General features: G+C 41.9%; 1 protein-coding gene across 2 annotated transcripts in view; it reads right to left on the bottom strand.

Moving 5' to 3' along the window:
• Positions 1–20,137, bottom strand: part of ABCE1 (ATP binding cassette subfamily E member 1) — a 30,447-nt gene that overhangs the window by 10,043 nt on the left and 267 nt on the right. Inside the window, exons 2-11 of one of the 2 annotated variants that reach the window (XM_084625659.1) lie at positions 19,651–19,723; positions 9,357–9,526; positions 8,924–9,009; positions 7,858–7,955; positions 6,798–6,915; positions 5,641–5,778; positions 5,401–5,470; positions 3,668–3,764; positions 1,257–1,346; positions 437–558 (exon numbers count right to left, since the gene is read on the bottom strand). In XM_084625659.1, the coding sequence (XP_084481785.1) occupies positions 437–558; positions 1,257–1,346; positions 3,668–3,764; positions 5,401–5,470; positions 5,641–5,778; positions 6,798–6,915; positions 7,858–7,955; positions 8,924–9,009; positions 9,357–9,459 (922 nt within the window). In that variant the 5' untranslated portion in view covers positions 9,460–9,526; positions 19,651–19,723. The remainder of the gene's footprint in view (positions 1–436; positions 559–1,256; positions 1,347–3,667; positions 3,765–5,400; positions 5,471–5,640; positions 5,779–6,797; positions 6,916–7,857; positions 7,956–8,923; positions 9,010–9,356; positions 9,527–19,650; positions 19,724–20,137) is intronic. The other variant, XM_084625658.1, reaches the window with a different exon arrangement.

The raw sequence follows: 20,137 nt of genomic DNA, 5'->3' as shown, positions 1-20,137 counted from the left end.
AAATAATTAAATTTACAATTTTTAAAATCCTATGACCATGAAATTCACGGTCCATTTTGGTCAGTGCCCTACACATAGTCTGAACCCTGTGAGCCCAAGTCAACTGACACAGGCCAGCCATGGGTGTTTAATTGCAGTGTAAACATACCTCAAGTCTTCTTCCCTGTCGTGCTGCAGCTCCCAATTCCAACCTCTACCCGCCCCATAGGCATCACTCCCACCCCTTTAGCTGCTGATCACTTTTATGGATGGAATAAATAAATAGTTAATGTTGACATCCATAGCACAGTACATTTAGAAAAAAAGAGGCTTTCAAACTCTGCATTTTAAAAGATATATTTGCTTAAAACGACCATGCCTATCACACTGTGCATGCTTTCTCATTTGTGAGGGCAAGAGGAATGGGGGTTGGAGAGAGCCAGGGGTCAAGAGTTACCTTCTCTTACACTGAAAGGCATAGTGACGACACCATAAGCACTTGGCACACCATACAGGCAGCAGATAAAGTCAGAGAGATAATCTAACACACTAAGATCATGCTCTACAACAATGATATATCTGAAAAATAAAACCAAAATTATTTGTTAAACTTCTACATAAAAAAGAATGAGATCTGTGTATGTTTGTTTTTGTTTCTGTCAATGGAAAAAATAGTTTGATATAAAATGAAATAAGTACACTTGAGATTTTGCCACTAGTCTCACATACCAAGAAATTATCAATATTTCGTTTAAATTAACAATACAATGCTGCTTTTGGTATGGATTCTTAGTTTTAAGCTAATATGGATAAAATTCAAACTTCTCAGTACAAATGTTTTGCTAAATGCTCAATAAATGGATATTGGGAGCAACAACTCTGGAAGTTTACTCTCCATTTGAGCTGACATTTTTTTTTTTTTTTAAACATAAAGTAGTGGAAAAAAGACAGTTTGGTCACGGGGAAAATAAAGCCACAAATATTTGAAGGATGTAAATCCGGAGGGGGGGGGGGGATGAGAGAGAGAGGGATGTAGAATTATAAATAGTGTTGGGGAGAAATTAAGAAAAGGAAAATTTAGGATGACTAAAAGGAAAAATAATCCTGACAATGTTATCTGTTGAACTGTCTTCAAAAGTAGACTACACAAAACACATTAGAAAATATACTATAAGAAACAATCTGCAGTAGCAAGGAGATTGAAGAATCACCCAATCAGTCTATGAACTACAATCTAGTGTCACTAAAATCTAACAAAATGTAAAATCTGTACTTACCTGTCTGGATTTATTAGAGATCGAATAGTAATGGCAGCCTTCAGACGCTGCTTAACATCTAGGTAGCTAGAAGGTTCATCAAACATAAAGCTATCCCAAAGAGAGGGGAAAATATCAATGAATGTATATTTTTAATTTTCATTTCTATAACATTTTAAAATCTAACCTGTAAACCATCTAAATTTACCCTCCAAGTGATATTTTAAAATGTCTATAGCAGGGGTCGGCAACCTATGGCACGCGTGCCAAACACGGCACGCGAGCCAATTTTTAATGGCACGCTGGTGTCTGCTGGACCCGGGCAGACTGCAGTGTGCCACTAAAAATCCTGCCCGACCCGTTCTTCTCTGCCTCCGCGCCCACCGCTCTCTCCTTGCAGGGCAGGCAAGCTTCCCCCTTCCTCCCGCCTCTTCCCCCAGTGTGCTTGGTTCCTGCCCCTCCTTCTCTCCCTCCCTGCGGCCAATCAGCTGATGGCCCTTGCTACAAGCAGGAGAGGTAAAAGCGGAGCCTGCTCCGGGGACCTTGGGGGAAGAGTGGAATCCAGGCATATCCCCTCCAGCCCCCTGCCGTGAGCTGCTCAGGGCAGGGGGCTGAGAGTACCCCCACACCCCCAGCCCTCACCCCTGTATCCTCCCCACATACCCCCAGCCCTGACTCCTGCACCTCCCCACACACACCCCCAGCACCCCGACACCCCATGCCCTGACTCCTGCACCCCCCACATCTCCATTCCCATCCCTCGCACCAAACAGGAGCTCCTGCACCCCTCCCTCCCACATTCCCACCTGCACCCCTCGCACCAAATGGGAGTTGCCCTGGTAACTGCTCCACACTCAAACCTCCTGCCCCAACCCTGAGCCCCCTCCCTCATTCTAGCTCCTGGCCAGACCATGCACCCCAACCCCCAGCCTGCTCCTTCACCCCCAGCCCTGTTCTCAGCACACTCCCACTCTCATCTCAGTGCAGAGAGGGTAAGAGAATGGCTAGAACCAGGGAGAAGGTAGGTACCTACTCTATGTGGACACGGCTGGGACCCCAAACCGGCAGCGGGCTGAGTGGGACTGGCAGCCTGGACCCTGGCTGGCAGGAGCTGGCGGACGGAACCCCAGACCGGCAGCAGGCTGAGCAGCTCAGCCCGCTACCAGTCTGGAGTCCTGGCCATCAGCCCTGCTCAGCCCACTGCTGGTCTGGGGTTCTGGCTGCCTGCCCCTTGCCAGCCGGGGTCCTGGCCGCAGGCCCCGCTCAGCCCGCTGCCGGCCTAGGTGAACCGAACCCCAGGTCGCCAACGGGCTGAGCGGGCCAGTGGCGTAAGATCAGCATTTTAATTTAATTTTAAATGAAGTTTCTTAAACATTTTGAAAACCTTGTTTACATATGACAATAGTGTAGTAATATAATATAGACTTATAGAGAGAGACCTAAAAAACGTTAAAATGTATTATTGGCACGCGAAACCTTAAATTAAAGTGAATAAATGAAGACTCGGCACACCACTTCTAAAAAGGTTGCCGACCCCTGGTCTATAGTAATAAAAAAAAAAAAATCATTTTTCTAGTGTGCTTCAACACCTTCCCTGATTCTTCTGCCAACTACCATGTAAAGTTGCTGAACAGTCCAAATTAGCTATTCCTTTGCCAAAAATTCTGACCAAACTATATAGTGTTAACTTTCTAACTAACTACTTTAGCAATCCCATGACTTCTAATTTAGTTTAAATTTAAGCAGCCTTGTGACATGCACTGCAAAGTACAAAAATACCAATTTTAGGAGAGTGTAATAAGATTTCTTCCAAATCAGAAAACCACCAGTCTTCTGATCTTGCTTTCCTGCTCTCAAGACCAGCTGAAGTCAGGAACCACTCGGAAGGGACTAAGTGAAGGGAAGGGGATCTTAGTTGTGATAGATTAGGAGAGGCAGCAGTAGCTTGTTTGGCTGCTATTGGACAGAACAGTAATTTCCTGGTTGCAAGACAGACAACATTCCCAAGGGGGTGGGCACCTTCTTGTCCTTTTCTGATTCAAGGAGGGTAAGGGATGTGCATGGTCACACAGGATATCTTCCCTACCCACTCCTTTCAACTAGGATTATTATCAAGCAGCAATACTAAACCTTGGTTTGGATAGACCCTAAACCCCAGAGGTCTCTGCTACATGTGAGAGTGGATGAAAGAGCAAGGAACAATAAGAATTCCTATGAAAGAATCCCAGACACCAGTTGTGGGGAACTGGTAAACTATATTGTTGAAAATTTCTGCATTTAACATTTCATCCAAAGAAGATCACCTCTATATGCTGCCATCCACTCCCTAGAAATAAAAATTACTGCACTCTAATATTAAGCACCAATTTTAAGAACAAATCCTGAAACAGCCTTTTGGGATTGAAGGTGCAATAGAAGTAAATGGAACATACATATCGGCCCTTTGAATGCAAACGACAGCACAAGCAAATCTCTGAAGTTCTCCTCCCGAAAGGTCTTCAATGTTTCGTTCTCTCAGATGAGTTAAATCTGGTGATAAAGATTATTTGTTATGTCCAGCATATGTAAATTAAATATGATAAATATCCTACTTTGAAACAAATTAGACAAAGTTTATGCTAAAGAAGGTATTGTAAAGCCTGCTCATAGATGTATCCAGTATACAGGGATCACAATAATGCTTGCAAAAACCACAGCAAGACATAAAACTGTCAGCAACATTAAGTGGCAAATTTGTACTGCTGCTTTCCTTCATGGATAGGGATCAAATTTCTGGTTTTGGTTGCTGTTCTTGGACTTGTGCTTGAAGAAGTTTATTGGCCCTAAAAATCAACAGTACTATTTTAAAAAGTTCCTAATACAAGCAAAACCAAGACAGACCTTAAAAGTCATAATATTCCAATTACCAACCAATATGTCAAAAACCGCTAAAATTCTACAAAGCATTAAGTCTCGTTTGAAAGCTGAGGATTCTTCATCTTTGGGGTAGCATTTTCTAGCTTCAATGGTTCTCAAGAGACAAGATGCTAAAATCTTGTCAAAATTGATCAAAATTAATCCAAAATTTTCCAAGCTTTAAAAATAAATGTTTTATACCATGGAAAGCTAAGAACCTCAGTTCCACAATGATGTGATTTATTAGTTTCTAATCCAGATTTGCAAGATACTAGACATCAAGAGTGCCACTAGCAGTTATTTTTTGGCATTGGTCCAGAAACGAATATACCAAGTCCTGGCCAAGTTCGGACCAATGTAAATTTCAATCCTTGAACTAGACATAATTTAAGTTTTCCATTATGTTAGACAGTGATCATTTTAATTTTTAATTAATGTGAATTACTCAAAACTCTTTAAAGTGATTTTATGAACCATGGTCTTACCAAATTTATTTATTTAACAAAGTCACTTACCAACAAGGTTCCCTGTAAACTGTGTGGAAGTGCAGCAATCTTGTATGTATGGCATAGGTCAAAAACCATGCCTCTCATATCTCCTCTGTGCAGTCCCAGCAGGGTGTGCCCCCCAGGGTGCATATGATCTCACCTCCTCCCTGCAGGGGAAGTGGAAGCATCTCTCCATCTTAGGAACATGCTCGGGCCTGGTTGGCTGGGATAAACCTTGCGCACGAGATCCAGTGAGGGACCCGGCTGGGTTCAGGGGCACCAGCCCAGGTCAGCGGAGGCTCCAGAGCTGCAGCCTGACAAGGCCAAAGTACCCCTACCCCCCAGCAGTTGGATTCTATGGTTGCTGCTGCCAAGAGGTGGTGGTGGAGGGAAGTAAGGATCTAGGCCCCTTCTTGGGAGCACCAGGCAGGGTGGGGTCCTGAAACCCCCAGCCTGGGGGAGGTGCAACCTGTCACACAGCCCTGAACAGACTCCTGGCTCCTAAGGCTGCTGCAGCAGAGTTAATTGCTTCCCTTTGGGACCCCGTGAATGGCGGGAAGGGGACTAATGTGTGATACTGGGCAAGAGCCACCCTAGGGCAGCCCCCATATGCACACACAACCCCTCCTGTATACACTCCTCGCTTTAAAAAAAAAAAAAAAAGTGAAATCTTGTCCACATTTCCATGGTATAAAACAAGGACAAAAATGCAGCGCTGTAGCCTGGTCGGTTAAATAAAAACAAACAAACAAACAAAAAGAACTGGAGGGAACATTGCTTACCAAGCTGCTTACATACAATAGTTTGTGTGTCAGTTTCATCCTTTCTGTCCAAAATAGACCCCACTGTCCCCTGCCATTATAAAAAGAAAGAATCAACCCTTTTCTAATATTTAAGCATTCAGATATTGCAAACATGAGAAATTTCTCTCATTAATGCACGAAAAGCATAACATTTTTACATAGTGTATTTTGTCTTTAAAGGCTCATATTGCATTCTCTCCAACTGGTAACGTCTCTTACCTTTGCAGCTTTAGGGATCTGGTCCACATACTGAGGTTTGATAATAGCCTTGAGGTCATCTTCCAGGATCTTGGTGAAGTAGTTTTGCAACTCAGATCCCCGAAAGTAAGTCAAGATTTCTTGCCAATCAGGTGGATCCTACAGAGAAATTAGGTACTAGGACTTATATAAGCATTTTAAATATTCAAAATTCATTTAAACTATTAGTAGATCTAAAAGTAAACTGAAATGTTTTAATTTTAAAGATTCCAAACACAAATGAGTAGACATCAAAGATACATGCAATAAAAACAGAGTAGCCCCCAAAAAGTCAGTCTCTACTTACTTACTTTCTAGGCTTCCACTTAAATAGTTAATGACATGAAACACCTTAAGCTGTATAAGGAGTTCAGGTCCTTGTACTCTTTCAGGTGTGTGATGTCACTTACTCTTGAAAGAAAAAGCACCCTAAATAGGTCTCGGCAGCAGAAACACATGGTATCTTCAAGAAACAAAAGTTAAAAAGGAGTGTACTGTGAATTTGTTTTAATAAGCCAGTGTCAGAAGTCAAACCATTTCATATGGAACGTAGAATATGGGCCACTCTACTCCTCAATTCTTTCACAAAACTGAAATATATGTAGTCTTATGGTTACCTGGGCTAAATGGAAAAGGTTAGCCTGATAAAGTTTCACGTTCAGAAAAAGGTTCAAGAAAAATGTGTTTCCTACTTCCCAGCAGACATTCCCAAGAGATGACAGTAAGAGAGGACGAAACACAGCAAATTTAACTTGGGCAAAAACTTGTTAAAAGGAAACTGCAACTCCTGGTTATCTTGGGAAGTCTGACCAGGCCCTTGTGGTACACTAGAGTGGAGATGGAGGTCAAGAGATTGGTTTCATTTTGGGAATAATGCTAAACATTCTCCAGGAGAACCAGAGTTAGAAAAGGCAAACAAATCATAGTTGAAGTAGACTAGAAGAACAGCGCAGAGACCTTTAACACCACTTCACTGCACCTACACCAGTGTCTAGCTCAGCAACACTTCCCCAAAGTTCAAGCAATGTGAAGCACTGATATCAATGTGACAGTTGCAGGAAAAAAATTACAAGGACAGACTGAGCATTTATCATCAACAAACCATAATCACCTATTTCCCAAGCTCTTTTTATACATACATCATATTTTCCAAGGTTTGGCTTCTGCTTTCCAGCTAGGATTTTCAAGGCAGTTGATTTTCCAATACCATTGGTTCCAACCAATCCCAGTACTTCCCCTGGACGTGGAATAGGCAACCTGTATATAAAGTCATTATTTAGTGTAATCCAAAATTCCCACCACAATTAAAAGCAAAATACTAGGGCACTTTTTAAAAAAAAAACTTGCCGAGTGATTCAACCCATTTCACAGTGTCTCTACCTCAATATTGCTTGAACTTATATATATAAAAAAGCCACAAATTAAGGGAAAAACCATGTAAAACTATTGTCAGACCACAACCAGACACTACTAATGCCAAGTTTCTCTCTCTCCATTTTCTTTCAAAGAGAATCACTTTGATGTGACACACTTATATGCCAGTTTCTTTATAATGCTTGTTAACACAGAGAGAGTAAGAAAACATTTTGGGAGAGAAAGTTCTTGAGGTAAAGGCACAGGACTTGGAACACAGATCTACAGCCTGCCACAGACTTCTTGTGCGACTTTGAGCTAGTAATCCAACATTTTACCTAAGTTTCATGATCTATAAAATTCAGGTGCTGTGAAGATAAATTGTCTGCAAGAAGCTGACACACTCAAGTGAGGAATACCATAGAACTGCATAAACAAATAAAATGCTCCAATTCTAGAGACTGCTTTATCAGTGCCAGACCGGTTTTATTTATGTTTTTATCCCTTCGAGATGACAGACCAATAGTCATTTGTCACCAGGAAAGCTAGATTCAGATTTAAAATAGTGTTAAAATGACAATATCTCAAGAATTTTAAATTACAGGTTTTTGATTCAGTTTATTATAACAGAAGTTCAAGGAGATTGTTAAACTAAGCCAAAAAATTATCTGAGACTAATATTTGATAACCCAAAAGACTATGTACATTAAAAACCCCATATAGATTCATCCTGTGTCACATCTCCAATAACACTGGAAATTAGGAGTCCAGAATATTATATACATTTTACATTAATTTAAAATTGGATGGTAAAATAAAGTTGGCTTAAGGAAAAATAAAAGATACCTGTGAAGTTTGAAGGCATTGGCACAATATCTGTGTGTTGTTTCTTTCTCCAGGTTGCTAGGTAAGTTAACAATTGACAAGGCTCCAAAAGGACATTTCTATAATTTAAACAAACAAATTTACTACTTACTAATGCACAGTGAAACAAGTTAATGCAGAACAAATTACTCTGTAGTGAAATTCTTCTACGTTTAGTACTTCACCCCGAACGTGTTGTTTACAATTGTGAGTGCCACACTTCTTACCTTTAAACAGGTCAGTACTAAATATTTATACTGATTCTTGAATTTATTGATTTGTTAATACGTTTAAAAAATTCCTCCAAATGCTAACTGATTTGCTTAGATTTTTGACCACAGAAACTACACAGAGAGAAGCAATCAATGTTCTAGTTGTTGTTAGACTAAGCTGTCCTATAGATAACACTGATGAGTAAAATTACATCACTTTGTGCGCTTAACAGAGAAAGACAACATTTTCAAAGTGAATCCTATGCTCACTTTTTCAAAGCTAAATATGGCAATTTAAATACTGACTAGAATAGAAATATAATTGGAAGGATTAGACTTTGACTGGTAAATGTCTCTAAACATCAATTTCGCTGCACACCCCTTCCCCCCCATGAAAAAATATTTTCATTGATGAGCAAAATATACAGACAGACAAAGTAAGAAAAAATGCTGCTTGAGAACTTAATTTGATATAAGATTTCTATGTACATTTTGACATGATGGTAGCAATTTCTGTTTTAAAGGTTATAAAACAACTTTTTGAATCTCAATGTCTATTGTCATTAAATAATTGTCTGACCTTTCTATAATTTCCCACAATTGTGAAAATTCAAATAAAAATAAAATATGGATTTTTAAGTATCTGTCAAAACTAAATTCAAAAAATAAAATTCTGTCAAGCCGAAATATAAAAAGGTGCATAGGAGATAAACTGTTTGAAATTATATTACATATTTTTTCTCGAATTCTGAAGATACACTGTTTCTTATGAGAAGTACATACTTTTAAAGAAATTGAAATTGTATTTTTAAAAAGTTTATATAAGTATCTTTTACCTTAATACAAATACCGCAACCAATACAGAGCGTTTCAGAAATCCATGCTATTTTGCTCTGTGGTATGACTTCTATGCATAGTTTTCCTGGTGAAAAAGAATGTATGTTAAACACAAGACACAATGCTCAGATTTGTTATCAGCATGATCAGTAAATGCCGCACAGAAATCCTGTAGTTGCCTTAAAATTCCCCAGCAAAAAAGGACTCAAAAGAAGCCCTGAAACTGAGTAGTTAATATTTCTTAGCATTATTGCTGTGCACAATTTTCAGACCGTTTTAATCATATATATGACACAAATGTATTCATAGTATGATCCAGAAAGCTCTCTCAGAGTTTCTACTAGTAAATTCTATTAAGGTGGACAGCAAACAACTAGGCACATTGTTTAAAGTCTCTTGCATTGTTTAATTATGTTTCACTGCATTTCTCACCCATTCGAACCACAGGACAGCTCTTTTTGCACTCCTGACGGCATTTCTTTGGCTTACATTTGTCATTGCTGACAATAGCAATTCTTGTTAACTTGTCGGCCATATTGTGCAATTTAGGTTTATATATACACCAATTAGAGATTCCAAGATGGAAGTGAACACTTCAGGGTCTAAAAAACAAAAACATACAAAAAAGAACTGGATCATAATCACCACCAATAACGCGGCAAAGCTGTATCTAGTTGAAATTACTAATAGAAGTTCATGTAACGAAATAAAATGTGTGTTGTTCTTACAGCCGATTGAACAAATTCAGAAAGACAATTAAAATGTTGGCAGTTTTAATATGGTAATAACTGCAGAATGACTTTAGCACAAACTTTCAATTTCATTACTATTTTCCCCACTATAAAATGAAGCCAACATGATAACTGCAAATCATAGAAGATTAGGGTTGGAAGAGACCTCTGGAGGTATCTAGTCCAACCCCCTGCTCAAAGCAGGGCCAACCCTAACTAAATCATCCCAGCCAGGGCTTTGTCAAGCTGGGCCTTAAAAACCTCTAAGGATGGAGATTCCACCACTTCCCTAGGTAACCCATTCCAGTGCTTCACCACTTTCCTAGCGAAATAGTTTTTCCTAATATCCAACCTAGATCTCCCACACTGCAACTTGAGACCATTGCTCCTTGTTCTATCATCTGCCACCATCGAGAACACCCTAGCTACATTCTCTTCGGAACCCACCTTCAGATAGTTGAAGGATGCTATCAAATCCCCTCACTCTTCCCTTCCGCAGACTAAATAAGCCCAGTTCCCCCAGTCTCTCCTCATAAGTCAATGCATACTCTTTTAATGCAACTCTATTTACAAGAAAATTACATTGTATTAGAAAGTATTAAGGCAGTGAGTGGGCATATGTATTGCTGACAGAGTAAATCTCAGTTCCACATGGTGATTCATTCACACATTTATGCCACCTGCTAGGAGGTGAATTTGTGAGAGCTGCATGCTTGCTATTTAAAGTAAAAACCATAAATAGTTGTGACCATTGCTATGAGAATATGAAATTGTGTGTGTGTGTGTCTATATGCATAAATACATATATGTGTAATAAACAGTGTGTGTGTGGGTGTGTGTGTTAGTGTTATAGACAGATACACACAGAGGCCAAACTGATTTGATTTTGCTAGTTTAAGTTATACACGAGTTATAGCAACTACACTGACATATTGTATTTCCCAGGCAATTAGTGCCCCTATGATAAGGGCTTAAAGATTTCAAGAAACCAAATAAAGGAAAACAATTGGAGGTTAACCAAATAATTTTTAAAAATATTTTTAAAATTCTAAGATCTTGGATTAAATATCCTTGAAGTTACAAATAAATATATGTTAAGAGGTGAAATAAAAGACACAGCCTAAGTGTAGAATTCTGTTTCTCCCTACCGTAGTTGTTAGCCTCACAAATAGCTAAAGCAGGGCAAGAGGTGCAAACATTATATTGTATTAGGTGTTTACCAGGTCATCAACCATAGCAGAGGAAACAGAATGCTAAGTTTAGGTCTTGACAGGTAATGGATTTTAAACATTTCATTTTAAAGAATGTTTATAATTTTTTGTCCACAACATTCTGATAATGGGATATTTAAAATAGACATTGATGTTCTCTTTTTAAAAAGCACTTCAGTTCATCTTTATGGACATCCCTTATTCACTCCAATCTAAAATAGAGTAAGGTTGAGTTATGAAGTCATCAGCATTTCACAAGATGTTACTGTTTGGAGACAGACTGAAGAGTATAATGACAAGGCTTAGGAATCCTCACTGCTGTATACCACCTCTTGAAGACTCTGGTCATGACTGCTTGCTGGGGTTCAATGGCATGAATATAACTCTTCTAGGTGGTGATCAGTTCTTGAGAAAGGGTTTAAACCTTGGTTACTGCTGAAAGACTCATCACATTAAATAATTTAAAAGGTTAGTAAAATATTGGGCCTACATTGTGGCTAGCTTCTCTTCCGGCAACTGAAGGAACAAAGCATTTTCAGTTACAGTTTAACATTGCTGGGTACTAACGGTTGGGACCATGCAGAGAAGTTACCAATTTAAAGCAAGTGTATTGTAGTATCCAGCATGCCAATATTTATATTCCAGGATAAAACTTGGACATAAAATTTGACGTTATGAACAGAGAAGTTGTCATGTACTAATGTAGTTCAAACCATAAATATCAGGTCTTGCAATACTCAAAGTTCCAACAATCTAAACAGTCTGCTCACTGATGGAAGAATTCCACTAGTTCACATTATACAAATAAAGTCTTTCCTACTGTATATATGAAATGTTATTTGAAGATATGCTAAACTTTCTCGTCTAACCTATGCTAAGTATAGGGAGTTCTCAAACAACATCTTTCAGCAGTTTACAGATTGCTCTTTATACGCAGAAAAGAAAAGGAAAATCTCTGATTTACTGAAACATGGAAGAATAATAGGTGGGTGGTGCATATCTAATTCATAAGCAGGTAGGGAAGGGCAGGGTCTTGTGTGGATCAATCATGAAGGATATTATATGCAATATTTTAGTTTGTGCCCCATACACTGAGGGTGGGGAAGGGACTAGCCTTCAACCTTTAACTTGTGGTAAGGGCAAAAATAAGCTTACTGCTGGAAGCATGAACTGAGTATTTCTAGACTTTCTGATATTTCAGGTGTTTTTTTTTTTTAAACATACTATTTTTCAATTTCCAAATGTATTTAACCATAAACATTAATTTAAAAAAAATTCTAACAGGTATTTACAGCTGCTCCCTCTTTTAGGGAAGTCTGTGAGGGAATTTTATACTTAAAAAAAAAAAACACACACAACCCAGACAATTCTGAAGTTTTATTTCTCTTGCTTCCCAATATAATTTTAAAATATTAGTTTTCTTGAATAAGTTGTCAAATTTTTGAAGGAAAATCTTGTGTATTTACATATAATACAGCTGTTACAATCATTTAAAAAATAAATCAGTAGATTTACAGACTATGGCCCTGAGTCTGCAATTGGATCCATCCAGGCAAACCCCCTGTGCCAGCACAGAGCCCACCGATATTAGTGGTTTTCTGCCTGAAGGCAGGGGTCCACCCCCCATGGGTCCAGTTACAGGACCAGGGTAGAAGGTGTCCTGCCTGGGGATCCCAATACACAATAATGAATGTCAGGCCTAGAGAACATAAGAGACACTCCTCAGAAGCTTAGTATCTGTAGAGCTTAAACACTCAGCTGAGTAGAAGCTTATTATCTCAAAACTTGTAGATTTGAATCATAGAATATCAGGGTTGGAGGGGACCTCAGTAGGTCATCTAGTCCAACCCTCTACTCAAAGCAGCACCAATCCCCAACTAAATCATCCCAGCCAGGGCTTTGTCAAGCCTGACCTTAAAAACTTCTAAGGAAGGAGATTCCGCCACCTCCCTAGCTAACCCATTCCAGAGGTTCACAACCCCTGCAAGTTTTTCCTAATATCCAACCTAAACCTCCCCCACTGCAACTTGAGACCATTACTCCTTGTTCTGTTATTTGCTACCACTGAGAACAGTCTAGATCCATCCTCTTTGGAACCCCCTTTCAAGTAGTTGAAAGCAGCTATCAAATCCCCCCCCCTCGTTCTTCTCTTCCGCAGACTAAACAACCTCAGTTCCCTCAGCCTCTCCTCATAAATCACATGCTCCAGTCTCCTAATCATTTTTGTTGCCCTCCGCTTTCCAATTTTTTCACATCCTTCTTGTAGTATGGAGCCCAAAACTGGACACAGTACTCTATATGTGGCCTCACCAATGCTGAATAGAGGAGAATGATCACGTTCCTCAATCTGCTGGCAATTCTCCTACTTATACAGCCCAAAATGCTGTTAGCCTTCTTGGCAACAAGGGAACATCACACAACAGAACCACTAACCCAGGAACCTATCCTTGCAACAAAGCCCGTTGCTAACTGTGTCCACATATCTATTCAGGGGACACCATCATAGGGCCTAATCACATCAGCCAAACCATCAGAGGCTCGTTCACTTTCTCCTACAAGAATTTATGGAAGACAACAATGACTCCATCATTATACTGTAATACTTAAAAAGCAAAAACTTCGGTTACTAGAATTTGGATCATCCATAATTTTTACATCTGCTGGATCGAGATATGAGTACATTACCATAAAAGACTTAATACAATCAACTGCAAAGAGGAAAAAACGTGCAACAGCATGCTGAATTACTATGTAAAGTGCAATTTACTATAAATATAGAGAAGAATATGCAACTGTTAAGACAGAAAATTGAATGACAGGACAATGCAATTATATTAAAAAGTAAAATAATCTGTATTCAGAACTGACCACATTGTATTAAAAACATTTACTTTGCAAAAAGCAGATGGAAGTGTTCAACAAATCATATTTTAAAAGCACTAACTAGTAAAAAGACTGAGAATAAGAAAACAAATAATCTTCAGGAAACATCTCAACTATAGAACTAATGAACCAAACTTGATAACCCCACATATATTGATAAGACCATCAAGACAATTTTAAAAAGTTAGAATACCTGACAAAAATAACTTATAAAATAGTAAAATACATATAGAACCAGTTGTCAATTTACAAAAAAAGCCAGAAGTATCGGTATGTGCTAAAAGTCCAAGTGTGTAAAAAAGGACACATACTAAGGGCTGGTCTATGTACAGTTTTTGTACTGCTTTAACTATATTGGTTTCTAAACCATTATTACAGTGAAAGCAATACAAAAACCGTGTTTAGACAAACCCAAAGTTCTGTTTCTTAGGCCATGTCTACACTGGCAAGTTTCTGTGCAGTAAAGCAGCTTTCTGCCCTGTAACTCCTGAGTTACAAGCCACTTAGTGTGCAGAAACTGCGCAGTTGTAGAACTTCGAAAAAACCACCCCAACAAGAGGCGTACAGCTTTCTGCGCCAGGGCTACAGTTCTGGGGTGCCAGTGTAGACACCTTGGTCGATTACAGCGCTGCAATTGGCCTTCGGGAGGTGTCCCACAATGCCTGTTCTCACCTCTCTGGTCATCGGTTTAAACTCTACTGCCCTGCCCTCATGTGACCAACCGTCATCCCCACGCCGTAAATTCCTTGGGAATTTTGAAAGTCCCCTTCCTGTTTGCTTGGTGATGTGCGCAGTGGTCTCAGCGCACCTTTCCAGGTGGTCATGCCTATTCCAGACAATCTCCCGATTGGGGCAATGCCAAGCTGCTGGATCTCACCAGCATTTGGGGAGACGAGGCTGTCCAGTCCCAGCTGCACTCCAGATGTAGGAGTTTATATCTACGAACAGCTTTCACGCTGTATGACAGAAAGGGGCCATGACCGGGACACACTGCGGTGCAGGGTCTAAGCAAAGGAGCTGCCGAATGCCTATCACAAGGCACAGAAGGCAAACTGCTACTCCAGTGCTGCACCCATGAGCTGCCGGTTCAACAAAGAGCTTGATGTGATACTCGGCGGCGACCCCACCTCCACTACAAAGACCACTGTGGATACTTTGGTGGCTCGTGTGCCAGCGGACCGAGCCAGGAGGAGGAAATCTTTGACGAGGATGTGGATGAGGCAGAAGATGGACTTGGAGGTCAGAGATGCATGTAGCCAGGAGCTCTTTTCTACCCTGGAGGAGGCTAGCCAGTCACAGCTGTCGGAGATTGGTGAAGTGCAAACAGGAGGGGAGGTCCCTGGTAAGTGGATCTGATTTTGGGAATTGCTGAAGCAAGTTGTGGGCAGGAGGGTTGCAGAAAGAAGGCTGGTCTCCCACCACATGCCTAGTCTGAGCTGCAGAACAGGCTGTTGACTGACTCCTTCACTTTATGGGAATCTCCCTGAGAGATCTCCAGGAAACTCTTGTGGAGATACTGGGCAACTGGAGGTTCTTCGGCAGAGCTGCTTTGTTTCTTGCCCCATTAAGGGTAACTTTCCTGTGCCATCGCAGGATGGGGGAGGGAAGGGGAGTGGGAGGAGAAGAACCATTGCTGCACACAGGCAAGCCACATAGGGGTCAGGGCAAAAGCCGAAGTCTTGGAGAAGACCCTCCTTTGATTCCCTGCTCACCCTCAGCAGAGAGATATCTTCCATAATGATCACATCCTGTGGAAAGTGTAGGGACAGGAATGATCATCAGGCCACCCTACAGTGCTGGCTCTCCCCAAGAGCCATGTGCCCAGTGTACAGCAGGGTCCGGGAAGGGCAATTTATCCTGCCCCTGCAGCTATTCACCATTTTGCAGGTCTTGTGGCTCACGTGTGCTTGCCTGGGGTCAGCCAGTTAGTAACAGGTGTGAGAGTACTGGCTGTGTTTTAAAGCACTGAATCAATGTTGTCTGTGTTGCAAACAATACTGCTTCTGTAAAATGTTGCATTTAAACTTCACAGAGACGACCGTGGAAGCCCAGCCTCCCTCTTTGTTATCGCTGGCTGAATGGCTGTGCAGAATTAGAAAGTGGCTAAGAAGAACTAAGGAGGACTTTCTGCGTGATGTTATGATGCACTCTGCTGCCGAGAAACAGGAATTGAAGGAGTGGCGGGACAGTGAGAAGAGCCAGATGAAGCCACGGAGCGGCTCTTAAAGGTTATGGAGTGCCAAGCACACACGCTCCAAGAGATACAAGCTCTTCAAAGCAAACAGCAAGGCGCCCACCCTCCTATGCAGCCACTGTTGCAAAACTCTTTCCCATGCACCCCCAGACACCGCCAAGACACTCTTATCAACCTCCTGGCTCCAGTCTGTACCCACACCATTCCACTCCTCCCCGCCACAGTTCAGCATTGCGGACTCCCACACCCATCCCTCTGCAGTTTGGCCCTGCTGAAGTACAGTTCCCGTTGCATTGTACTACATCCCTGGACCCCTTCTCCCAGGACCTTCCCTTCCCCCATCCACCTTCCCTTATCCACCCTACTACTACTTTTTGTTTGGCTCTCTCCTCCAGTTGTAGTCGTCTTTTAATAAAGTAATTGTGTTGGTTTAAAAGCAACCTTTATTCTATTAATGGAAAGCAAAAAGAGCACCGCAAAGCAACAAACAATTAGGTTAAACCCACATATTGTATCATGTGCACCAATCATTTCCTGGCATTTCAAGCACTGCACTCCCGAGCATAGCAACAAATATTAGTGGCTTTCAGCTTCAAATTGCTGCCTCAAGGCATCCCTGATCCTTATGACCCTGTGCTGTGCCCCTCTAATAGCCCTGGTCTCTGGCTGTTCAAACTCAGCCTCCAGGCGCTGAGCCTCTGCGGTCCAGCCCTGAGTGAAGCTTTCGCCCTTCCCTTCACAAACATTATGGAGCATACAGCATAGGAATATTGGCTTTGCACAAATGAGCAAAAAGCATAGGAATATTGTCATTGGCCAGGTCCAGCTTCCCATAGAGGCAGCACCAGCGGGCTTTTAAATGGCCAAAAGCACACACAACAGTCATTCTGCACTTGCTCAGCCTGTTGTTGAATTGCTCCTTGCTGCTGTCAAGTTGCCCTGTGTATGGCTTCAAAAGCCACATCATTAAGAGGTAGGTGGGTGTCTCCCAGGATGACAATGGACATTTCGATTTCCCCTACAGTGATCTTCTTTCTTCGGGAAGAAAGTCCCTGCTTCCTGAACAGGCCAGTGTTCCAAAAAATGTGTGCATCATGCACCTTCCTGGACCAGCCTACATTAATATCTGTGAAACGCCCACGGTGATCCACAAGTGCCTGGAGAACCATTGAGAAATACCCCTTGTGATTAATGTACTCGGTGGCTAGGTGGTCTGGTGCCAGAATTGGAATATGACTGACATCGATCGCCCCACCACAGTTAGGGAAGCTCATTTGTGCGAAGCCTTCAACAACGTCATGCACATTGCCCAGAGTCATGGTCTTTCAGAGCAGGATGTGATTAACAGCCCTGCACACTTCTGTCAACACGAGTCCAACGGTAAACTTTCCCACTCCAAACTGATTAGCAACTGATCGGTAGCAGTCTGGAGTAGCCAACTTCCACGTGCTTCTCCAATGGCAGGGCAGCTCTCATTCTTGTGTCCTTGTGCCGCCGGGCTGGGGTGAGCTCATCATACAGTCTCATGAATGTGGCTTTCCTCATCCGAAAGTTCATCAGCCACTGCTCGTCATTCCAGACGAGCATCACGATGTGATCCCACCACTCAGTACTTGTTTCCTGAGCCCAAAACAGCGTTCCACCATGGTCAGCACCTCCACGAATGCCACAAGCAATCTCATGTCGTAGCTACTACACATGATGAGATCAATGTCACACTCCTCTTGCTTTTGTAGTTTAAAGAATAACTCCACTGCCACTCATGACATGTTGGTCAGAGTAAGCAGCATACTGGTCAACAGTTTGGGATCCATTCCTGCAACCCAAAGAGGCAGGACGTGCAGTACACAAACGGTTGATAGTGCCAAATGCAGACGGAAGCACAGGGATTGCTGGGATGCAAAGCAATGCATCACGGGTCATTGGAACAGGACCCAGGATGCCTCACAATCCCGTCCACCTTCCCACAAGTCTTAGCGGCAGAAGAGAAAGAGGTGCTCTGTGGGATTGCTGCCTAGAGTGCACTGCTCCGAATACTGCTGCAAGTGCCAGAAGCGTGAACACGCTATTGTGCATGCAGCTGACAGCGTGAACACGCAACAGAGGTTTCCCTTCAGCACTCTCTGAGCAGCGCTGTAAGTCCTGGAGCTGTAATTCTGCCAGTGTAGACATGCTCTCAGTTTAATCTTAGACTGCTCACAAGGCACATTCTACATATGGAAGCAAAGAACTCAAGGCTAAGGGTTAACTTTCTGATTACTGGAAAGTAGCAACACATTGTCAAATAACACATTGAAATAGAAATATGTATGGATATGTTTAATAGTGTTGAACAATAGGAATAGTGACTCATTCATACAGCAACAAAATATACAATGCAATAAGCCTCATCCTCAAATATTTCCTTAGAATGGGAGAGGAGAAGGTGAATACTGTATATTGTGGTATCTGCTAGCACATGAAAGCTATAAAGAGATACATGTCGGGAGAAAAATCCTTTGCACTAAGAGTTTGAAGGAAAAGAGTGATAAATGTAATGTCAGAATCAAAAGACTTCTCAGACAACTACGCATCAGGGGACCAAATATGCTAAAGATGCATAAGACAGCACTTTTAAAAGGTCCTGGAGCAAAGCCTTTCCCTATTGTTGGTAAGCATCTTGCTGCTCTCTTCCTTACTCAGGGTGCTGGACCATGCTTGGCAGATCTCCATCTTTCATAACAATCCCTGGCTATTAGGCATTTTATAAATTTGAAGCACCCCCCCTTACTGCAAGGACTTGTCTTCATTAGGGAAAAGGGTGTATTCTTACCTTGTGTTAAGACACCACAGCATAAAATTATAGTGGAAAAAAGGGAGTTGTAGTATTAACACCTTAGCATGTAGAGGTAAACACTTATCTCCCCACTAGTATTAACACTGAAAACTACAACTGCCTTTTCTTCGCTAAGATTTTATGCTATGTTCTTACCGTCTGTTAGTTAATACATCTTTCTTCCTTGAGTGGATGCACCCATAAAGAGAATTTCTCTCTCTTTTCCTTATTTTAGAGATTCCTGACTTTTACAGGAAACATAACATATGGTAGTCTCTTCTTTAAGATAAAAAGAAAAGGAGTACTTGTGGCACCTTAGAGACTAACCAATTTATTTGAGCATGAGCTTTCGTGAGCTACAGCTCACGTAGCTCACGAAAGCTCATGCTCAAATAAATTGGTTAGTCTCTAAGGTGCCACAAGTACTCCTTTTCTTTTTGAGAATACAGACTAACACGGCTGCTACTCTGAAACCTGTCATTCTTTAAGATAGTGTTCCTGCAGAATCTACCTGTATTGCTGATTTCAAGAGCAGCAACAGCTTTTGTTGCTGCATGGCAAAACTATGATGAGCCAGGTCTGTGGGCAGACAGCACAATATCTTTCACAGCCACAAGTTCTAGAATTAAAAATAAAATAAAAATGCACGTTCTGCAGAAACTGATAGCTCTGCAGGTAAACACCATCCCAGCAAGGAAAGCTTCCTACTAGACATTTACAAGTAAATTTTTAGAGCCCTCACTAAATTATAGGGACAACCTCCCCTAGAGACGTTTGGCACAAATGATACAGCATGTGAAAAAGACAAACCAGTTCCCTGTGTGAATATTGCCCTTATGATAGCCCTGCAACAGGACAAATAATCCTTTGCACTTCACTGGGGTCCACTTACCATCCAAGGAAAGAAGTTGATGTTTGTAAGGTTCTCACCACAACGCCCTAATGTGACTATTACTGTGTCCATTCTACAGATGGGGAAATTAGAGCACATAGAGATTTACTCGCCTTGCCAAAGACACCACCGGATGCAAACCGGGGAATCGGGGCCTCCCCCCGTTAGCAGAGTAGGTGGCGGGGGAGAGGGGGTCTGTCACCCATCCCCACTGTCGCGGCCGTGGTCTGGGACAACCCAGTGGAGCTGCGTGTTTGGTGCCCCCGTACACGTTCCGGGGGGGGGGGGGGGTCTGGACCCAACACCGCAGCGCCTGGGGGCGGGGAGCTCTAGGCAGGAGGGGGAGGGGGCCGGGGCCTCGCACCCTTACCGGGCTGAGGGAGGGGCTCTGCTAACAGCACCCGGCGTAGACAGGAGCCCCACCAGGGACAGCCGGGCGGCTGCCGGGCCCCGCTCGGGGGTCGTTCCTCCCCCTTAGTAGACACGG

The sequence above is a fragment of the Lepidochelys olivacea genome, assembly GCF_965140295.1.
Source record: "Lepidochelys olivacea isolate rLepOli2 genome assembly, chromosome: 4".
NCBI lineage: Eukaryota > Metazoa > Chordata > Testudines > Cheloniidae > Lepidochelys > Lepidochelys olivacea.
Note: the sequence above shows the minus strand (reverse complement) of the source record. Positions and strands in the feature narration are given on the sequence as shown.